This window comes from Carcharodon carcharias, chromosome 11 (genome assembly GCF_017639515.1).
Source record: "Carcharodon carcharias isolate sCarCar2 chromosome 11, sCarCar2.pri, whole genome shotgun sequence".
Taxonomy (NCBI): domain Eukaryota; kingdom Metazoa; phylum Chordata; class Chondrichthyes; order Lamniformes; family Lamnidae; genus Carcharodon; species Carcharodon carcharias.
The window spans coordinates 4,581,680-4,605,501 of record NC_054477.1 but is presented as its reverse complement, the minus strand read 5'-3'; the positions used below and the strand labels follow the sequence as shown (position 1 = coordinate 4,605,501).

The window sequence follows — 23,822 nt, the reverse complement described above, 5'->3', positions numbered from 1 at the left end:
AGGCAAATGGTATGTTAGCCTTCATAGTGAGAGGATTCGAGTACAGGAACAGGGGTGTCTTGCTGCAATTATACAGGGCCTTGGTGAGACCACACCTGGAATATTGTGTGCAGTTTTGGTCTCCTTATCTGAGGAAGGATGTACTTGCTTTCGGGGGAGTGCAACGAAGGTTTACCCGACTGATTCCTGGGATGGCGGGACTGACATATGAGGAGAGATTGAGTCAGTTAGGATTATATTGGCTGGAGTTCAGAAGAATGAGGAGGGATCTCATAGAAACCTATAAAATTCTAACAGGATTAGACAGGGTAGATGCAGGAAGGATGTACGCGATGGTGGGGGAGTCCAGGGCCAGGGGTCACAGTATGAGGATATGGGGTAGACCATTTAGGACTGAGATGAGGAGAAATTTCTTCACCCGGAGAGTGGTGAGTCTGTGGAATTCGTTACCACAGAAAGTAGTTGAGTCCAAAACATTGTATGTTTTCAAGAAGGAGTTAGATATAGCTCTTGGGGCGAAAGGGATCAAAGGATAAGGGGAGAAAGCGGGAGCAGGCTATTGAGTCGGATGATCAGCCATGATCATAATGAATGGCAGAGCAGGCTCGAAGGGCCGAATGGCCTACTCCTGCTCCTAGTTTCTATGTTTCTGACATCTCACGCCACACCTCACACAGCCTTCCATCCTTCTTTAGATATATTTTACCCTTTTGATTTGTCTATCCAATTGTTTCCACTTGTCTTTAGAAGTTACCTTTCCCATGATATAAAAATCTTTCATGTTATCATTATGGTCAGCGCTTTTGGGAAAAATCAACGTAATAACCTTGCCTTATTTATCTTGCCAGTTGTAAACATTTCCCATGTCCCTTTGGAAATCAAATACTTCTCTTACCTAAAAATGCAAATTCCATTCTCACCCTAGCTTTACTGAAGTTCATTTGAAACACCTGTTTTACACCTCATTTCTTTGATATTTTAAACCTTGCAGTCTAATCATCTCTAATTTAATTAAATTAGTCACACACAGAGAAGCATACACCCACATACTAGGGATGGGCAATAAATGCTGGCCCAGCCAGCGAATCCCACATCCCATGAATGAGTAAAACACACAGACACAGAGAGACACAAATGCACACAGATAAGCCTGCTTTAAAATGTCCCACAATAATATTAGGAAACATATAATAGTTTCTTGGCACCATTGTGTCTATACTGGCTTTCTGAATGAGCAATTCTCCTAGTGCCACTCCCCTACCATCTCTCCAATGGCCCTGCATATTCTTCCTTTCCAGGTCATAATCTAATTCCCTCTTCAATCTGTCTCCACCACACTCTCAGGCAGTGCATTCTAGATCCTAACCACTCACTGCATAAACAAGCTTTTCCTCATGTCACCAATGCTTCTTTCAGTAATTACTTTAAATCTGGTTCTCTGGTTCTTGATCCTTCTACCAATGGGAACAGTTTCTCTGCATCTACTGTCCAGACCCCTCATGATTTTAAATCTCTATCAAATCTCCTCTCAACCTTCCCTTCTCCAAGAACAGTCCCAATTGTTTGACTTAAGTGGAACATTGAGAGATACAAGACAGAGAAGATGTTACAAGTGCCTATAGAAAAGTATAAGCTTATCCACTTTGGATCCAAGGAGGACTGACCAGAGCATTTGTTAATGGGGAGAAGCTGGGAATTATGGAGGAGCAGAGATTTGGGTATCTTGTATTCATTTATGGGACCTGGCATCACTGGCAAGGCCAATATTTATTGTCCATCTCTAATTTTCCTTGAGAAGGTGGGAGTGAGCTGCCTTCTTGAATCGCTGCAGTCCATGTGGTGTAGGTACATCTACAGTGCTGTTAGGGAGAGAGTTCCAACACTTTGACCCAGCAACAGTGAAGGAATGGTGATGCACAGTAGCAGCAGTGTGTACCATCTACAAGATGCACTGCAGCAATTCACCAAGGCTCCTTCAACAGCACCTTCCAAACTCATGACTGCTACCATCTAGAAGGACAAGGGCAGCAGACACATGGGAACACCATCAATTGCAAGTTACCCTCCAAACCTCTCACCATCCTGATTTGGAAATATATCACCGTTTCTTCACTGTCACTTGGTCAAAATCTTGGAACTCCCTCCCTAACAGCACCGTGGATGTACCTGCCTTCTTCTTCTCAGGCAAGATCCAGGATGACTCCCCTCCATTCCTGTTGGATGGGTTCTGAGATGGCTGATAGGTCCAGTCGACTATCTGCAGACTCTGCCACATGTGGGGCAGATGGCGTTTGCAGGGTTGGGTGGATGAGTTGTTTGGAGGTTTGTGCACTCCCTCCAATGCCTCAGCTTTACCTCTGCTTTTTCCTAAGGAATTCTCTCGATGTGTTCGGTGCCTTCCCGTTTTAATCTTCTACAAGTTGGCTGGTCACAAGCCAGGGTCTCCCTTGGTGGAAATGTCTGACCTCTTCAGGGATGCTTTGAGGACATCCCTAAAGTGTTTCCACTGTCCACCTGGGAGTCTCCTGCTGCGACCAAGTTCTGAGTAGAACGGTTTGCTCTGGTGTTGGACGTACAAATGTCCTGTCCAACAGAGCTGGTTTTAAATGTTGAACATCTCGATGCTGGGCATGTTGGCCTGGGAGAGGATGCTGCTGTTGGATCACCTTTCTTGCCACCAGATTTGAAGGATCTTGCGAAGCCACCGTTGGTGGTACTTCTCCAGTGGTTTGAGATGCCTCCTGCAGGTCGTCCAAGCCTCTGAAGCAAAGAGGAGCGCGGAGATCACCACTGCCCAGGAAATCGTGATCTTAGTCTCAGGTTTGAGATCCTGGTCCTCAAATACTCTTTTCCTTTGTCGGCTGAAGGCTGAGCTGGCACATTGGAGGCGATGATGAATTTGAATACTTTTAAGGCAGAGGTGGATAGATTCTTGGTAAGCAAGGAGGTGATACATTATCGGGGATAGGTGGAATACAGATTTCAGGTTTCTATCAACTATGATCTTATTAAATGGTGGAGCAGGCTCGAGGGGCTGAATGGCACACTCCAGCTCCTCATGTTCGTATGATCTTTTAATTCAAGGCCTTTTCCCCAGTCTCTACCCACAGATATACTATTGTTTTATTTGAATTTACCCTTCTATTTCTCTTGCCTTAGTTGGCAAGACTCACCAGTTGTTGGCTCCTGGTCCAGCATTGCATTGATTTTGAAATTCTCATCTTTGTTTTCAGATTCCTCCATGGCCTCATCCCCTATCTCTGTCATCTCCAGGCCTGCAACTCTCCGAGTTCTCCGCACTTCTCCAATTCTGGTCTGCTGTACATCCCTGATCACTCCACCATGAATGGCCGTTAGCTTCAGTTGTCTGGGCCCTAAGCTCTGGAATTGCATCCTTACACCCTGCCACTTCTCCCACTCCACCTTTAAGATGCTGCTTGAAACCTACATCTTTGACCAAGCTTTTCCAAATACCTCATGTGATTTGGTGCCAAATTCTGTTTGATAATGCTCCTATGAAATGCCTTGGGGTGTTTTATTATTTTAAAGGTGCTATATAAATCCAGGTTACTGTTAACTCAGAAGGTTATGGATTAGGGGAGGCAGTGGCGTAGTGGTATTGTCAATGGTAATCCAGAGACCCAGGGTAATGCTCTAGGGACCCGGGTTTGAATCCCACCATGACAGATGGTACACCCTGTCTCACAAGCAGCAGAATTGTACTCAACCACAATCTGTAACCTCATGGCCCGGCATATCCCCCACTCTACCATTACCAGCAAACCAGGGGTTAAATCCTGGTCCAATGAAGAGTGCAGGAGTGCATGCCAGGAGCAGCACCAGGCATACCTAAAAATGAGGTGCCAACCTGGAGAAGCTACAACTCAGGACTACTTGTGTGCCAAACTGCATAAGCAGCAAGTGTTAGACAGAAAAACCAATGGATCAGATCTAAGCTCTGCAGTCCTGCCACATCCAGCCATGAATGGTGATGGACAATTAAACAACTCACTGGAGGAGGAGGCTCCACAAATATCCCCATCCTCAATGGTAGAGGAGCCCAGCACATCAGTAGACTGATCATTTTCAGCCAAGAGTGCTGAGTGGATAATCCATCTTGGCCTAGCATCACAGATGCCAGTCTTCAGCCAATTCGATTCACTCCATGAGATATCAAGAAACGGCTGAAGACACTGGATACTGTAAAGGCTGTGGGTCCTGATAATATCTTGGCAATAGCAGTGAAGACTTGTGCTCCAGAACTTACCGTGCCTCTAGCCAAGCTGTTCCAAATTAGCTACAACACTGGCAACTACCCGGCTATGTGGAAAATTGGCACCACACCCACAAATATTCACTGCCTCCACCACCGATGCACAGTAGCAGCAGTGTGTACCATCTACAAGATGCACTGCAAAAACTCACCAAGGCTCCTTAGGCAGCACCTTCCAAACCTACAACCACTACCATCTAGAAGGACATGGGCAGCAGATAGATGGGAACACCACCACCTGGAAGTTCCCCTCCAAGTCACTCACCATCCTGACTTGGAAATATATCGCCGTTCCTTCACTGTCGCTGGGTCAAAATCCTGGAACTCCCTCCCTAACAGCACTGTGGGTGTACCTACACCACAGGGACTGCAGTGGTTCAAGAAGGCAGCTCAGCACCACCTTCTCAAGGGCAACTAGGGATGGACAATAAATGCTGGTCCAGCCAGCAAAGCCCACATCCCATAAATGAATTAAAAAACTCCAGGGCTGAGCACATAATCTAGGTGAGTAGGGGGAAGGTGAGTAGGGGGAAGGGGAGTGTGAGTGCTGTGTTGTTGGAGGTGCTGTCCTTTGGAAGTGGTTAGGTGGGTGTTAAAGATCCCATTAAATTATTAGGTCAGAGGGGGAGTTCTTTCAATGCCCTGGACAGCAGATAACTTTCAAAGTGACTGTAAGTGGAGCATTTCAAGATTTTAAGTGATGCACCAATACACACTATAAATTGGAAATCGGTCTCTCTTTAATGCAAAGTCCATAAAGTTAGTTTCAATAAAACAGCAGTGACTTGTAAGAATAAATCAGAAATACAAGTGTTATATAAATTATATAAATGGTTAGCAATTTCCATTTGAGTAATGCTGCCTAGCCCAGGAACTCAACAGTAGTGTGTTCAGGATCCAGTAGGTGGAAACAGTGGGTAGACGGGTTAGTGAATATTGACCATTGCACAGGTCACAACAAGGGACAAGGAGGCAGGCACAAGGTCTTCATATTTCCCACACATGCACCAGTGAGAACAGGATGTAAATAGCAAGGGTCCGAGCACAGGGATTACACAGGCTAGCACCATGGCTCTAGAACATTGGGAGAGTCTCCCCAGTCCAGTCCCGACCTGATTGAAAGTTTCTAATTGCCAAGGGTTCCTCTCTGACAGGGACAGTGGGGGTCAGACATTGACCTTTCACTCTCTGGAACCTGGGGTCAAATTCAGCTGCAGAGAAGATACAGGTTGTAACTGGAGATACAGGTTGTAACTGGAGGATGACTGGAAGAGAGGAAGTTTCAGAATGTTTGCACAGGTAGAGTTGCAAGCAGATCCAGGTTAGGAGTGTACTGCAAGTAATAAAACTAATGTCTGTAGCTGACTTTTACAAATATTGTTCTTTAACAATGATGAAAACAGTCACCCGTACCAGTCCCACCCTGGAGAGTCACAGACAGAGACAGACAGTGTTTCTGTACCAGTTCCACGGACAGACAGTGCCCCTTTCCAGGAATAAGCACTGGACCATGATCAGGAGCAGTAACCCGGGTTGATTTCCCCTCTCTCTCTCTCTCTAACCCAGGGATAAGTTAACAGGCTTCTTCTCAATTTGAATTTAAGTCTCTGATGTAACCAGACTGGATGATAATGAAGGCCTTGTACCCCCAGGCATTAGCAGAGTTCTCGTCAATATAAATCAGGCAGTGAGAAAAGGCTGCAACAGACACACTCACTGTAAACAAATGGAGACAGTAACATGTTTTTGAAACTCAGAGATCTCAATTCAGAGTCCAGGAGCAGTGAGAGTCTTCATGGTGGAATAGTCCTGCATAGGCTGCGTGTGGTTACTGGAAGCTGTAAGGCTGACGGGTTGGGGGTAAAGGGGGGCAAAATCCTTCCATCCCCTTACTCTACTTGTCTTGCATCTTTTCCATTATAGGCACAATCATGTCGAACTTTGGTCTTTTCGCTGGATCCTCATTCATGCAGATCTTCATCAGTTTGCAAATGTGAGGGGAGATTCCAGGGGGGATGGTGGGCCGGAGACCTTCCAGAGACACCTGTAAAATCAGAGTCATCAGGATCAAAAACTTCAAATACTCTATTTAATATAACAGCTCATCTGAAAGAAAGGCCCTCAAACTGTGCAGCACTCCCTCAGTGCTGACCCTCCGACAGTGCAGCATTCTCTCAGTGCTGACCCTCCAACAGTGCAGCACTCTCTCAGTGCTGACCCTCCAACAGTGCAGCACTCCCTCAGTGCTGACCCTCCAACAGTACAGCACTGCCGTAGTGCTGACCCTCCGACAGTGCAGCACTCGTCAGTACTCACCTTCTGACAGTGCAGCACTCCCTCAGTACAGACCCTCCGACATTGCTGGATCCTACAGTACTGATCCTCTGACAGTGCAGCACTCCCTCAGTACAGACCCTCCGATAGCGCAGTGCTCCATCAGTATTGACCCTCCAACCCTGCGGCACTCCCATAGTACAGGCGGGAGGCGATGACGTTGTGGTATTGTCAATGGACTAGTAATCAAGAGACCCAGGGTAATGCTTTGGGGATCCGGGTTCAAATCCCACCACTGGAGATGGTGAAATTTGAATTCAATAAAAATCTGGAATTAAAAGTCTAATGATGAATTAAAAGTCTAATGATGATCAGGAAACCATTGTCGATTTTGTAAAAACCCATCTGGGTCACTAACGTCATCCTGTCAAAATCTGTCATCCTTACCTGGTCTGGCCTACATGTGACTCCAGACCCACAGCAATGTGGTTGACTCTGAAATGGCTGAACCAGACACTCAGTTGTAACAAACCGCTACAAAGTTACAATACAGGAACGAAACTGGACGGACCACCCGGCATTGACCTAGGCACCGGAAACAACAACGGCAAACTCAGCCCTGTCAACCCTGCAAAGTCCCCCTTACTAACATCTGGGGTCTAGTGCCAAAATTGGAAGAGCTGTCTCACAGACTAGTCAAGCAACAGCCTGACATAGTCATCCTCACGGAATCATATCTTACAGATAATGTCCCAGACTCCACCATCACCATCCCTGGGTATGTCCTGTCCCACCGGCAGGTCAGACCCAGCAAAGGTGACAGCACAGTGGTATACAGTCGGGAGGGAGTTGCCCTGGGAGTCCTCTGCATCGACTCCGGACCCCATGAAGTCTCATGGCATCAGGTCAAAAATGGGCAAGGAAACCTCCTGCTGATTATCAGATACCACCCTTCCTCAGCTGATGAATCAGTGCTCCTCCATGTCGAACATCACTTGGAGGAAGCACTGAGGGTGGCAAAGGCACAGAATGTACCCTGGGTGGGGACTTCAATGTCCATTCCCGAGAGTGGCTCGCTAGCACCACTACTGACTGAGCTGGCCGAGTCCTAAAGGATATAACTGCTAGACTGGGTCTGCAGCAGGTGGTGAGGGAACCAACAAGAGGGAAAAACATACTTGATCTCATCCTCATCAACCTGCCTGTCACAGATGCATCTGTCCATGATGGTATTGGTAGGAGTGACCACCGCACAGTCGTTGTGGAGATGAAGTCCTGTCTTCACATTGAGGATACCCTCCATCGTGTTGTGTGTCACTACCACGCTAAATGGGATAGATTTTGAACAGATCTAGCAACTCAAGACTGGGCATCCATGAGGTGCTGTGGGGCATCAGCAGCAGCAGAATTGTACTCGAACACAATCTGTAACCTCATGGCCCAGCATATCCCCCACTCTACCACTACCATCAAACCAGGGGATCAACCCTGGTTCAATGAAAAGTGCAGGAGGACATGCCAGGAGCAGCACCAGGCATACCTAAAAATGAGGTGTCAACCTGGTGAAGCTATAACACAGGACTACTTGTGTGTCAAACAGCATAAGCAGCAAGTGATAGATAGGCCTAAGAGATCCACAACCAACGGATCAGATCTAAGCTCTGCAGTCCTGCCACATCGTGAATGGTGGTGGACAATTAAACAACTCACTGGAAGAGGAGGCTCCACAAATATCCCCATCCTTAATGATGGAGGAGCCCAGAACATCAGTGCAAAAGATAAGGCTGAAGCATTTACTACAATCTTCAGCCAGAAGTGCCGAGTGGATGATCCATCTCAGCCTCTTCCGGAGGTCCCCAGCATCACAGATGCCAGTCTTCAGCCAATTCGATTCACTCCATGTGATATCAAGAAACAGCTGAAGGCACTGGATACAGCAAAGGTTATGGGCCCTGACAATATTCTGGCAATAGTACTGAAGACTTGTGCTCCAGATCTTGCCACACCCCTAGCCAAGCTGTTCCAGTACAGCTACAACAGTGGCATCTACCCAGCTATGTGGAAAATTGCCCAGTTATGTCCTGTACACAAAAAGCAGGACAAATCCAACCCGGCCAATTACCGCCCCATCAGTCTACTCTTGATCATCAGTAAAGTAATGGAAGGGGTTATCAACAGTGCGATCAAGCGGCACTTGCTTTGCAATAACCTGCTCATGACACCCAGGTTGGGTTCTGCCAGGGTCACTCAGCTCCTGACCTCATTACAGCCTTGGTTCAAACAAGGACAAAAGAGCTAAACTCCCGAGGTGAGTGAGAGTGACTGCCCTTGACATCAAGGCAGTATTTGACTGAGTGTGGCATCAAGGAGCCCTAGCAAAACTGGAGTCAATGGGAATCAGGGGGAAAACTCTCCGCTAGTTGGAGTCATACCGAGCACAAAGGAAGATGGTTGTGGATGTTAGAGGTCAGTCATCTCAGCTCCAGGACACCACAGCAGGAGTTCCTCAGGGTAGTGTCCCAACCATCTTTCAGTTGCTTCATCAATGACCTTCCTTCCATCATAAGGTCAGAAGTGGGGGTGTTCGCTGATGATTGCACAATGTGCAGCACCATTCACAACTCCTCATATACTGAAGCAGTCCATGTCCAAATGCAGCAAGACCTGGACAATATCCAGGCTTGGGTTGACAAGTGGCAAGTAACATTCATGCCACACAAGTGCCAGGCAATGACCATCTCCAACAAGAAAGAATCCAACCATCGCCCCTTGATGTTCAATGGCATTACCATCACTGAATCCCCCACTATCAACATCCTGGGGCTTACCATTGACCAGAAACTGAACTGGACTAGCCATATAAATACTGTGGCTATAAGAGCAGGTCAGAGGCTAGGAATCCTGCGGTGAGTAACTCACCTCCTGACTCCCCAAAGCCTGTCCACCATCTACAAGGCACAAGTCAGGAGTGTGATGGAATACTCCCCACTTGTCTGGATAAGTGCAGCTGCCACAACACTCAAGAAGCTTGACATCGTCCAGGACAAAGCAGTCCGCTTGATTGGCACCACATACACAAACATTCACTCCCTCCACCACCGATGCACAGTAGCAGCAGTGTGTGTACCACCTACAAGATGCACTGCAGGAATTCACCAAGGCTTCTTCGACAGCACCTTCCAAATCCATGACCACTACCATCTAGAAGGGTAAGGGCAGCAGATAGATGGGAACATCACCACCTGGTAGTTCACCTCAAAGTAACTCAACATTCTGACTTGGAAATATATCACTGTCGTTGGGTCAAAATCCTGGAACTCCCTTCCTAACAGCACTGTGGGTGTACCTACACCAGATGGACTGCAGCAGTTTAACAATACAGCTCACCACCACCTTCTCAAGGGCAACTAGAGATGGGCAATAAATGCTGACTAAGCCAGCGAAGCCCACATCCCATGAATGTTTAAAAAACCCTCCGACAGTGCAGCACTCCCTCAGTACTGACCCTCTGACAGTGCAGCACTCCCTCAGTACTGACCCTCTGATCGTGCAGCACTCCCTCAGGACTGACCCTCTGACAGTGTGGGACTCCCACTACCACAATGGGAATTTCACCCTGGATTTCCATTTCAAGTCTCTGATATGGGACTGGATCCCATGATTCAGAGGTTAGAGTGTTACTCACTGGCCATAGTTAACACCCTGTAATTTTTGCACCTCAACCCTGAAATTTGTAAATCCAAGGAAATTTCAGCAACCTGCCTTCATAACTGAACCCTTTGATTCCTGCAGAACACCTGACATACCCACGTGACACTTTATATTGACTATGTGTTCAGAGGGATGGGAGCAAGGAGTTAAATCTTTTTCCCTTGGAGAGCTCCCACTCCAGGAGTGGAGACAAACTCACCTTCATCCCGATCTCCATGTTGGAGAGATCTGCAAAGGGCACCTCCCGGGTTACCAGCTCCCACAGGAGAATGGCAAAGCTCCACATGTCCGCAGAACGCCTGTTAATCTCTTCTGGCTTTTTCTGAAGAGCTGCATTCAGAGAAGGGAAACAATACAGAAGCACAGCATTATAATTAATATTATCTGAGCTTCTAACAAACCACAGCACAACAATTCAACCTGTTACACCACAGGCTTACAATAGTTCTATTTAACATTGATATTAGCAGGCCAGAGAGGGAGGTAATGAGGGTTTGGTCAAGTGCTGCGGTATTAAGTCACCAGCTGATCTCCACAATTTATTCACTCAACACTGAACCTGAATGGCAATCTGGATATTGGACAATGAGTCTAATCCGGATATCGGACAGTGAGGCTAATCCAGATATCCAGCAGTGAGGCTAATCCAGATATCCAGCAGTGAAGCTAATCCAGATATCCAGCAGTGAGGCTAATCCAAATATCGGACAGTGAGGCTAATCCAGGTATCCAGAGTGAGGCTAATCTGAATATCGGACAGTGGGGCTAATCCGGATTTTGGACAATGAGTTGAATCCAGATATCCGACAGCGAAGCTAATCCGGATATCAGACGGAGTCTAATCCAGATTTCGGACAGTGAGGCTCATCTGGATTTCTGACAGTTGAATCCGGATATCCAGCAGTGAGGCTAATCCGGATATCCGACAGAGTCTAATCCCGATATCGGACAGTGAGTCGAATCCGGATATCTGACAGAGTCAAATCCGGATATCCAGCAGTGAGGCTAATCCAGATATCCGACAGAGAGTCTAATCCCGATATCAGACAGTGAGTCGAATCTGGATTTCTGACAGTGAGTTGAATCCGGATATCCGACAGTGAGTCAAATCCAGATATCTGACAGAGAGTCAAATCCGGATATCCGACAGTGGGCTAATCCGGATATCCGACAATGAGTCTAATCCGGATATCCAACAGTGAGTCAAATCCAGATATCCGACAATGAGGCTAATCCGGATATCCGACAGTGAGTGGAATCCGGATATCCGACAGTGAGTCGCATCTGGATATCTGACAGTGAGGCTAATCTGACAGTGAGTTGAATCTGGATATCCAACAGTGAGTCGATTCCGGATATCCGACAGTGAGGCGAATCCGGATATCCGACAGTGAGGCGAATCTGGATATCTGACAGTGAGTCCAATCCGGATATCTGACAGTGAGTCAAATCCGGATATCCGACAGTGAGTCGAATCCGGATACCCGACAGTGAGTCGAATCCGGATACCCGACAGTGAGGCTAATCCGGATATCCGACAGTGAGGCTAATCCGGATATCCGACAGTGAGGCTAATCCGGATATCCGACAGTGAGTCGAATCCGGATATCCGACAGTGAGTCGAATCCGGATATCCGACAGTGAGTCGAATCCGGATACCCGACAGTGAGTCGAATCCGGATATCCGACAGTGAGTCGAATCCGGATACCCGACAGTGAGGCTAATCCGGATACCCGACAGTGAGGCTAATCCGGATACCCGACAGTGAGGCTAATCCGGATACCCGACAGTGAGGCTAATCCGGATACCCGACAGTGAGGCTAATCCGGATACCCGACAGTGAGGCTAATCCGGATATCCGACAGTGAGGCTAATCCGGATATCCGACAGTGGGGCTAATCCAGATATCCGACAGTGAGGCTAATCCAGATATCCAACAGTGAGGCTAATCCAGATATCCGACAGTGAGGCTAATCCAGATATCCAACAGTGGGCTAATCTGGATATCCAACAGTGGGCTAATCCGGATATCCAACAGTGGGCTAATCCGGATATCCGACAATGAGGCTAATCCGGATATCCGACAGTATGCTAATCCGGATATCCAACAGTGAGGCTAATCCAGATATCCAACAGTGGGCTAATCCGGATATCCGACAATGAGGCTAATCCGGATATCCGACGGTGAGTTGAATCCAGATTTCTGATCAAGAGTCTAATCTGGAGATCGGACAGAGAGTTGAATCTAGATATCCGAATTAGGCTCATGGAATGATGCCTCCCTAGTGCCAGGATCAAGGATGTCATTGAGTAGCTGCAGGACATTCTGAAAGTGGAGGATGAACAGCCAGAAGTTGTGGTCCCTATTGGTAGCAATGACATAGGTAAAAAGAGGGATGAGGTACTGAAAGCAGAATATAGGGAGCAAGGAAATAAATTAAAAAGCAGAACCTCAGTAGGTAGTAATCTCAGGATTACTCGCAATGCCACATGCTAGCGAGATCAGGAATGGGAGACTAGATCAGATGAATACGTGGCTAGAGAGATGGTTTAGCAAGGAGGGATTTAGGCTCCTGAGGTATTGAAACTGATTCTGGGGAAGATGGGACCTGTACAAGCTGGACAGGTTGCACCCCAGCAGGACCGGGACCAATATCTTTGCAGGGGTATTTGCTAGTACTGTGGGGCAGGGTTTAAACTAGATTGGCAAGGAGATGGGAACCTGAGCGGGGAGACACAAGAGAGGGAAGCAAAGATAGGAATGAAACACAGAGAAGTAGAAAGTAAAAGTGGAAGGCAGAGGAAACAAGGGCCAGCAGCAAATAGTTCAAAAATAGATGTGTAAAAATGTTAAAAAAATACATGTCTAAAGGCACTGCATCTGAATGCACGGAGTTTTTAGGAAGAATAGGCAAAAAGGAAAAGGTGTTGTTAGTTAAGGATGAAATTAGTGCAATAGTGAGAAAGGACATTGGCTCAGGTAATCTAGATATAGACGCAGTCTGGATGGAGGTAACTAGGGGTGGGAGTTGGTGATAGGCCTCCAAACAGTAGTGGTAAGGTAGGGGATGGCATTAAACAGGAAATTAGAGATGCAGGTAACAAGGATGTTACAGTAATCAAGGATGACTCTAATCTACATGCAGACTGCTCAAACTAAATTAACAATGATACTGTGGCAGATGAATTCCTGGAGTGTGTGTGAGATGTTTTCTTTTCAGCCAGTATGTCAAGGAACCACCTAGGGAGCAAACTATCCTAGATTTATTTACATGGAGAAAGACTGCAGAAAGCTGCAGCACAGAGGGATTTGAGGGTCCTTGTGCATGAACCCCAAAAAGCTAACATACAAGTTCAGCAGGTAATAGGGAAGGCAAATGGAATGTTGGCCTTTATTTCAAAGGGAATGGAGCATAAAAATAGCTAAGTCCTGCTAAAACTATACAAGGCGCTAGTTAGACCACACCTAGAATACTGTGAACAGTTTTAGCCCCCTTATCTAAGGAAAGATATACTGGCATTGGAGGCAGTCCAGAGAAGGTTCACTAGGTTGATCCCGGGGATGGAGGGATTTTCTTATGAGGAGAGGTGAGTAGGTTGGGCCTGTACTCATTGCAGTTTAGAAGAATGAGAGGTGACCTTATTGAAACATATAAGATTCTTAGGGGGCTTGACGGGATAGATGCTGAGAGATTGTTTCCCCTTCTGGGAGAGTCTAGGACCAGAGGGCATAATCTCAGATAAAGGGCGCCCATTTAAAACAGAGATGAGGAGGAGTTTCTTCTCTCAGAGGGTAGTGAATCTGTGGAATTCTTTACCACAGAGGGCTGTAGAGGCTGGGTCATTAAGTATATTCAAGGCTGAGATAAACAGGTTTTTAATCAGTAAGGGAATCAAGGGTTATGGGGAAAAGGCAGGAAAGTGGAGTTGAGGATTATCAGACCAGCACAAACTCACTGAATGGCAGTGCAGACTCAATGGACCAAATGGGCCTACTTCTGCTCCTACGTCTTATGGTCTTATTTGGTACTATGCAATGAGAAGGGGTTAATTAATAATCTTGTTGTGTGGGTCCTTTAGGGAACAGTGATCATAACATATTAGAATTCTTCATTAGGATGGAAAGTGAAGTAGTCCAATCGAAACTAGGGTCCTAAGTCCAAACCAAGGAAACTACGAAAGTATGAGGTGTGAGTTGGCTACGATAGATTGGGAAACTTCATTAAAAGGCATGATGGTGGAGAGGCAATGGCTAATATTTAAGGAATGAATGTATCCATTGCAACAGTTATACATTCCATTCTGGTGCAAAAAGACAACAGGAGAAGCAGCCTAGCCATGGCTAACAAAAGAAATTAAGGATAGTATTAAATTCAAAGAGGAGTCATATAAAGTTGCTAGAAAAAGTAGCAAGCCTGAGGATTGGGAACAGTTTAGAATTCAGCAAAGGAGGACCAAGAGATTGAATAAGAGGGGAAAAATAAAGTATGAGAGTAAACTTGCAAAGAACATAAAAGAGGACTGTAAAAGCTTCTATAAGTCTGTAAAAAGAAAAAGACTGGTGAAGACAAATGTCGATCCCTTATAGTCCGAAATGAGAGAATTTATAATAGAGAACAAGGAAATGGCAGGACTTTAGTTCCGTCTTTACTGAGGAAGACACAAGTACCTTCTCAGAAATACTAGGGAATCAAGGGTCTAATGAGAAGGAGGAATTGAAGGAAATTAGTATTACTAAAAAATAGTGCTGGAGAAATTAATGGGACTGAAAGCCGATAAATCCCCAGGGCCTGATAATCTACATCCCAGGGTACTAAAGGAGGTGGCCATGGAAATAATGTGTTGGTTGTCATCTTCCAAAATTCTGTAGATTCTGGAACCGCCCTGGCAGGTTGGAGGGTGACAAATGTAACCCCCCTATTTAAAAAAGAAGGGATGGGGGGAGGTAGGAAACGGAATTACAGGCCGGTTAGCCTAACATCAGTAGTAGGGAAAATGCTAGAGGCTATTATAAAGGATGTGATAACAGGACAGTTAGAAAATATCAACGAGAATAGACAAAGTCAACATAGATTTATGAAAGGGAAATCATGTTTGACAAACCTACAGGAGTTTTTTGAGGACATAACGAGCAGAATAGATAAGGGAGAACCAGTGGATGTGGTGTATTTGGATTTTCAGGAAGTTTTTGATAAAGTCCCACATGAGGTTAGTGTGTAAAATTAAAGCACACGGGATTAGGGATAATATATTAGCATGGATTGAGAATTGGTTAGCAGACAGGAAACAGAGAGTAGGAATAAATGGGTCTTTTTCAGAGTAGCAGGCAATGACAGTGAACTTTGGAAGATGACAACCAACACATCCACTAGTGGGGTACCACAGGAATCAGTGCTTGGGCCCAGCTATTCACAATATATATCAATGGTTTGGATGAGGGAACCAAATGTAATATTTCCAAGTTTACTGATGACACGAAACAAGGTGGGATTGTGAGTGGTGAGGAGGATGTTAAGTGGCTTCAAGGTGATTTAGACAAGTTGAGTGAGTGGTCAAATACATGGCAGATGCAGTATAACGTGGATAAGTATGAAGTTATCCACTTCAGTAGGAAAAACAGAATGGCAGAGCATTATATAAATGGTGATAGATTGGGAAATGTTGATGTACAAAGGGACCTGGGTATCCTTGTACACCAATCACTGAAAGCAAGCATGCAGATGCAGCAAGCAGTTAATGCAAATGGTATGTAGGCCTTCATTGCGAGAGGACTTGAGCACAGGAGCAAGGATGTCTTCCTGCAGCTGTACAGGGCCTTGGTGAGACCACACCTGGAGTATTGTGTGCAGTTTTGGTCTCCTTACTTAACAGAGGATATATTTGCCACAGAGGGAGTGCAGTGAAGGTTCACCAGACTGATTCCTGGGATGGCGGGATTGTCGTATGAGGAGAGATTGGGCTGACTGGGCCTGTATTCACTGGAGTTTAGAAGCATGAGAGGGGATCTCATTGAAACATATAAAATTCTGACAGGGCTGGACAGACCGGATGCAGGGATGACGTTTCCTCTGACTGGGCTGCGGGGGGGGGTCTAGAACAAGGGATCACAATCTCAGGATATGGGGTGGGCCATTTAGGACTGAGATGAGTAGAAGTTTGTTCACTCAGAGGGTGATGAACTTGTGGAATTCTCTACCACAGAGGCTGTGGAGGCCAAATCACTGAATATATTTAAGAAGGAAATAGATTTCTAGATCCTAAAGGCGTCAAGGGGCATGGGGAGAGCGTGGGAGTATTGCACTGAGATAGAGGATCGGCCATGATCATTCTGTATGGCGGAGCAAGCTCGAAAGGTTGAATGACCTACTCCTGCTCCAATTTTCTATGTCTATGTCTATCCAACAGGGAATGAGTCCAATCTGGAAATCCAACAGTGAGTCTAAACCTGATTTCTGACAGTGAGTCTAATCCAGATATCTGACAATGAATTAGCCTGATTCGGACATCTGACACTGAATACCCAGCTTTAGGAGCGAGCATGTTTCTATTCCAGCGCATGTTAACGTGGGACCCGGAGAAGAAGAAACTCGCTGGGTGTTGCGATGTCTACGGTTCAATTGTCAGTGATGAAGAGACGAGTGGAATACTTCACCTTCTGGAGCAACCCAGGCTGGGGCGTACATTCTCCCTGGGCACTGGAAGGAGAATTTGACGTCAGCCATGCTGATTCGAGCTGTCATGTCCTCGTCAATCTGCTCATTGCAAAACAAAAAATGATAAACAGGGCTGAGCCATGAGGTACAAGGGGAGAAAAGGTTCCTGCTCATGTTTCAAAGTCAATGTGAGATTGATCCAGGAACACAGGAGCAGGAGGAAGCCATTGAACTCCTTTAGACTGTTTCATCATTCAATGAGATCATCCCTGATCTGCAAACAAACTCCAAATGTCCACCATTGTTTGATATCCCTTAAAACCCATGGTTAAGCAAGATCTATTAACATCAGGTGTAAAATTAACAATTAGAATCACAGAATGGTTATGGCACAAGCGGAGGCCACACTCTCGTCTGCTCCACCCTCCTATTTTTCTACGCACTTGCACGCTGTACCGGGTGTAATACAGGGGTTACTATCTTTGAGGTGCTGCTCGCTTGTTTCCCTCCCAGCTCCCTAAACTCTGCCTGCAGGATTACATCCCTCTTTCTACCTATGTCATTGGTACTGATGTGCACTACAACTGCTGGCTGTTCACCCTCCCCCCTCTGAGTGCTCTGAAGCCACTCAGTGATACCCCTGACCCTGAAACCAGCGAGGCAACACACCTCCCCGGAGTCAAGTCCACAGCCACAGAAACACCTGTTTGTTCCCCTAACTACTGAATCCCTTTGCACTATTGCTTTCTCATTCTTCCATCTGAGCCAGCTGTGGTGCCTTGGACCTGACTCTAGTTCTCTAGTTGCACTCCCCGGATATACCAGCACTTTCACCAATATTCCAAACTGACCCAGCATCAATTGCCACTTGTAGAAGATAGTTCCAAACTCCTACCAACCTTTGTGTGGAGAAGTGTTTCCTCATCTCACTCCTAAAAGGTCTGTCTCTAATTTTCAGACTCTGCCTCCTAGGCCTAGACTCCCCAACCAGTGAAAATAGTTTCTCTCTACTGACCCTATCTGTTCCCCTTAACATCTTGAAGACTTTGACCAAATCATCTTAAACCTTCCAAATTCCAGGGAATACAGCCCTAGTTTGTGTAATCTCTCCTTGTGAATTAACCCTTCAAATTCAGTTATCATTCATGGGAGGGTTTACCCCCTCAGACTTGATTTATAAGGAAAACACATCCCAGCACGTCCCCCACCCTTAAGGGGCTGCATCACGGAGAATGCCCTGTGATGCCCTGTTTATGGGGACCGTGGATCCACCAACCTTGCCAGTGCTCCAATGGAACCCCTGTTTTTGCTGGATATATCCTCTGGTACTTTGCTATTCAACTACGGGGAGGCAGAACAATGAACCCTGGTCCGCCCCCTCACCTAATCCAGGAACTGGTGGCTGTTGAGAGCAGGAAAAATGAATGAGTGTGTGTTCTAAACTGAGGGATGCTTAGGCCATTTGTCTGTGGCTGAGATCAGGAAATTCTGTTTAAAATTACAACACTGACATTTTGCATTCCTCACCACAGTTGCTGCTCGATACTCCACTTCCCCACACAAACCCTATTGTTGCTCCCCCCCCTCCCCCCACCCAGCCCTGTACACAGGTCTGAGGCTGGCTGGTGTAAAATTGCACAAGGTCAGTTTTTGAGTGAATCAAGATGCAGACAGCTCACCATGATGCTCTTGCTGTTGACGTAGTGTCTGGGGATAAGGGGCTCGAGGGTGTGCAGAAAGGCCAACCCCCGGGCAATGTCCAAGGCAAACTTTACCGCCTGGGTCTGGTCCACCACAAAATCTGAAAAGGTGAGAGCAGAAGTTCAGGAGACAGCTGTTAATCCCCAAGTTTAGCCCAAGAAGTAATGTGCTCCAGTCTAGCGAGCAGACAGTGCTAGGTTGCCTTTAAGTTAACTGAATTTCAGTCGAGCTGAAATAAGTTTCTGCCTCAGCCCCAGCGAGCATAATGCAAGCCCAGGGTCTCTCACACAGCTTTAAACAGGCAAGTCCCAAATCATACGCTGCTATTCCAACACAGAGTCAAAACCAGGGCTCCGGTGAACAGCTCCCGCTGATGGATGTACTGATGGGTGGGAGAGGGAGTCATGGTAAATTGTGTACCTTTTCTAGGATGTTGACCATGACTCAGCAGGCACACCTCTTAGTCAGAAGGCTGTGGGTTCAAATGCTACTCCAGAGGCAATAAGGCAATTCTGAGGGAGTGCTGCACTGTCAGAGGGTCAGTACTGAGGGAGTGCTGCACTGTCAGAGGGTCAGTACTGAGGGAGTGCTGCACTGTCAGAGGGTCAGTACTGAGGGAGTGCTGCACTGTCAGAGGGTCAGTACTGAGGGAGTGCTGCACTGTCAGAGGGTCAGTACTGAGGGAGTGCTGCACTGTCAGAGGGTCAGTACTGAGGGAGTGCTGCACTGTCAGAGGGTCAGTACTGAGGGAGTGCTGCACTGTCGGAGGGTCAGGACTGAGGGAGTGCTGCACTGTCGGAGGGTCAGGACTGAGGGAGTACAGCACCGTCAGGGAGTAAGTACTGGTGGAGTGCTGCACTGTCGGAGGGTCAATACTGAGGGTACGCCACACTCTCAAATGCAACGTTTAGGTGCCTTCTTTCAGATGAAACACCGTGTAGCCCTCTAAGCTGAAAGTAAAGGATCCCACAACACTGTTGGAAGAGGTGTTTCAATACTTAACTATTCCAATGCACTCCTAACCATCCTCCCACATTCTACCCTCTATAAACATAAGGTCATCCAAAACTCTACTGCCTGCGTCCTTACTCGTACCAAGTATCTATCACCTCTGCTTGCTGATTTGCAATTGATTCTCAGTAAAGCAATGCCATTTTAGGATTGTCACCCTCATTTCCAAATCCCTCCAGAGCCTCGCCCCTCCCTATCTTTATAATCTCAAACACACCCCTCTGAGATTGCACCCCTCCCTCTGCACTCCTCTAATTCTGGCTTGATTTTAACTGGTCAGTTTTCGCTGAAGATGTTAAAAACTGGCAGTGAAGGACAACTCTAAGTGTCTATTCTGTGTGTGCGAGCTTTTAACAGTAAAGTTTGGCCATCAACTAATGGGGGATATCACAGCCCAGTCTTCCTATCAAAGTCCAATTCTCACACACAGATTTTCCCACAGGGAATACTGGATGGGGATTAGAAACTCTGGATGACATTTCCCCAATTAAACTTAGGGAAGGGTCTGGCAGGGCAGGGGAGCGCCGAGTTAACAACACTAACTGCATTCTGTAAATAACTCATGAACTATGAAACACTGTAAAGGCACGAGATAAATGCAAGTTCTTTCTTATCCAGCAATAGCTCGAGTGCTGCCCAGGGAGAGATCAATGCACAGGAAGCTGCAACCTTCTCAGTCCAAATGGTGGGAGTTAATCAGCAGAAATTTGCTTTCAGGGGTTTTTACAAACACTCACTTGTTCCCTCATGCAGGACATTATACAGAGATCCATAAGGCATCCAGTGTGTGATGATGATGGGGTGTGGGGCTGGTGGTGATTGACAGGCTCCAAGAACAGGCAGCACGTTGGGATGTGAGAATATTCTGTGAAAAGAGAGGTGAACATTAAAACAAAGAATCGGTACAGAGAACAGACTGATTCCACTGCTCACACAAGCTCACGCCTCACATACCAGCCCATGCTCACGCCCCACATACAATCCCACGCTCACGCCCCACATACAATCCCACGCTCACGCCCCACATACAATCCCACGCTCACGCCTCACATACAATCCCACGCTCACACCTCACATACAATCCCACGCTCACACCTCACATACAATCCCACGCTCACGCCCCACATACAATCCCACGCTCACGCCTCACATACAATCCCACGCTCACACCTCACATACAATCCCACGCTCACACCTCACATACAATCCCACGCTCACGCCTCACATACAATCCCACGCTCACGCCTCACATACAATCCCACGCTCACGTCCCACATACAATCCCACGCTCACGCCCCACATACAATCCCACGCTCACACCCCACATACAATCCCACGCTCACGCCCCACATACAATCCCACGCTCACGCCCCACATACAATCCCACGCTCACGCCCACATACAATCCCACGCTCACGTCCCACATACAATCCCACGCTCACGTCCCACATACAATCCCATGCTCACGCCCCACATACAATCCCACGCTCACGTCCCACATACAATCCCACGCTCACGCCCCACATACATTCCCATGCTCACGCCCCACATACATTCCCATGCTCACGCCCCACATACAATCCCACGCTCACGCACCACATACAATCCCACGCTCACGTCCCACATACAATCCCACGCTCACGCCCCACATACCAGCTCACGCTCACACCCCACATACAATCTCACGCTCATGTCCCACATACAATCCCACGCTCACGCCCCACATACCAGCTCACGCCCACGCCCCACATACAATCTCACGCTCATGTCCCACATACAATCCCACGCTCACGCCTCACATACAATCCCACGCTCACGTCCCACATACAATCCCACGCTCACGTCCCACATACAATCCCACGCTCACGTCCCACATACAATCCCACGCTCACGCCTCACATACAATCCCACGCTCACGCCTCACATACAATCCCATGCTCACGCCCCACATACAATCCCACGCTCACGTCCCACATACAATCCCACGCTCACGCCCCACATACATTCCCATGCTCACGCCCCACATACATTCCCATGCTCACGCCCCACATACAATCCCACGCTCACGCCTCACATACAATCCCACGCTCACGCCCCACATACCAGCCCACCCTCACGCCCCACATACAATCCCACGCTCACGCCCCACATACCAGCCCACGCTCACGCCCCACATACAATCCCACACTCACGCCTCACATACAATCCCACGCTCACGCCTCACATACAATCCCACGCTCACGCCCCACATACAATCCCACGCTCACGCCCCACATACAATCCCACACTCACACCTCACATACAATCTCACGCCTCACATACAATCCCACGCTCACGCACCACTCACCTAAGCTTTGGATACTCCTCGTTGAAGTCCCGGCTTTTCCGTGTGGTCCAGTCACGCACCTTGAGGACTTTGATCACAATGTCATTCCCCTGCCACCTGCCTTTCCATAGCTGGAAGCAAAGTAAAGACACCCTTGATTAACAAACGTGACTCATTCACTGTTCCATAGTCTAAAGCTCCCTCCCTTCTAGCAGAGGAGAATCAACAATAAGAGATGGGCCACAAATGCTGTCTTTTCCAGCAACACTCACATCCCATGAATAAATTTAAAAAATACTCTTGAGCCTGAGGATTGAATGACTTTGGGATTGATTTGATTTGCAAAGTTTCAGCTGGTTAACTTGGCACACTGACCTGCCCTTTGCAGGGTTCTGCTCCAGTAGGGATGTGTGAAGTGCAGGGGTAATTAAGGGGGTAGAGCAAATTGTGATGGTTTAAATAGTGAGGGCAGGTTGCATAAACCCAGCTTTTCCACCTCTTGAGTTTAGAAGGTTGAGGGCTGATTTACTTGAGATGTTTAAAATGATAAAGGAATTTCATAGGGTTGAACAGCAGCTAATATTCATGTGTTCATGTGGGTGAATTCTTAGGGGTGACAATGGCATGGTGGTAATGTTGCTGGACTAGTAACCCAGAGTTCAAATCCCACTACAGCAGGTGTGGTGCTTGAATAAATCGGGAATAAAAAGCTATGGTGACCGTGAAACCATTGCCGGCTGTTGTAAAAATCTATCTGGTTCACTAACTCTGGTTCCTCCCCTTTAGGGAAGGAAATCTGCCGTCCTTACCTGGTCTGGCCTACATGTGACTCCAGACCCACAGCAATGTGGTTGACCCTTAACTGTCCTCTGAAATGGACGAGCAAAATACTCAGTTCAAGGGCAGTTAGGGGATAAAGAAAAAGAAAAAATTCACTCAGTGCAAATATAGGTAGGAAAGCAAGTTGTGAGAAGGACACAGAGTCTGCAAAGAGATATAGGTAGATTGCGGGTGGAAATTTGGCAAATGAAGTATAGTGTGTGAAAATGTGAGGTTGTCCACTTTGGTAGGAAGAATCAAAAAGCAGAATATTAAATGGAGAGAGACTGCAGAATCCTGCAGTATAGAGGGATCTGGGTATCTTCAAGTCACAAAACGTTAGCATGTTAGTTCAGCATGTAATCAGGGAGGCAAATGGCCTTTATTGAAAGGATGCAGGAGCATAAAAGGGAAAAATTGCTACAACTGAACAGAATGTTTGTGAGACCACACCAGGAGCACTGTGTACAGTTTTGGTCCCCTTACTTGAGAAGGGGTATATTTGCATTGGAAGCAGTTCAGAGAAAGTTCACTGGGCTGTTTCCTGGGATGAAGGGGTTTGCCTTATTAGGAAATGTTCAGCAGGTGGGCCTATACCCATTGGAGTTTAGTTTGAGATATGATATTATTGAAACATATAAGATTCTGAGGGGACTTGACAAGGCAGATGCTTAGAAGACTAGAAGACGCTTCCTCTTATAGGGAAATCTAGAACTAAGGAGCACAGTTTAAAAACAAGGGGTCCCCATTTAAGGTGGAGATGAGGAGGAATTTCTTCTCTGAGGGCCGTTGGTGCTTGGAATTCTCTACCCCAGAGAGCAGGGGAGGCTGGTCATTGAATATATTCAAGGCTGAGTTAAACAGATTTTTGATCTACATGGGAGTCGAGGGTTATGAGAAGGGTGGGAAGGAAAGCGGTATTGAGATCACAGTCTTCCATGATCTTATTGATGGTGCTGCAGGCCTACTCCTGCTCCAATTTCTTATGTTCTTAGGTTCTGCGTGGAGATATATCTGTTTAGCCCTATAAGAATCCTATATTATTGCTGTGCA

The 23,822-nt window shown here is 46.9% G+C and overlaps 1 protein-coding gene across 1 annotated transcript in view; it reads right to left on the bottom strand.

The window, feature by feature from the left end:
• Window positions 1-4,991: 4,991 nt before the first annotated feature.
• ilk (integrin-linked kinase) overlaps window positions 4,992-23,822 on the bottom strand; it is an 88,839-nt gene continuing 70,008 nt past the window's right edge. Inside the window, exons 8-13 of the mRNA XM_041199782.1 lie at window positions 21,972-22,081; window positions 20,362-20,489; window positions 18,592-18,713; window positions 16,912-17,011; window positions 10,458-10,588; window positions 4,992-6,317 (exon numbers count right to left, since the gene is read on the bottom strand). Of these exons, the coding sequence (XP_041055716.1) occupies window positions 6,168-6,317; window positions 10,458-10,588; window positions 16,912-17,011; window positions 18,592-18,713; window positions 20,362-20,489; window positions 21,972-22,081 (741 nt within the window). The 3' untranslated portion in view covers window positions 4,992-6,167. The remainder of the gene's footprint in view (window positions 6,318-10,457; window positions 10,589-16,911; window positions 17,012-18,591; window positions 18,714-20,361; window positions 20,490-21,971; window positions 22,082-23,822) is intronic.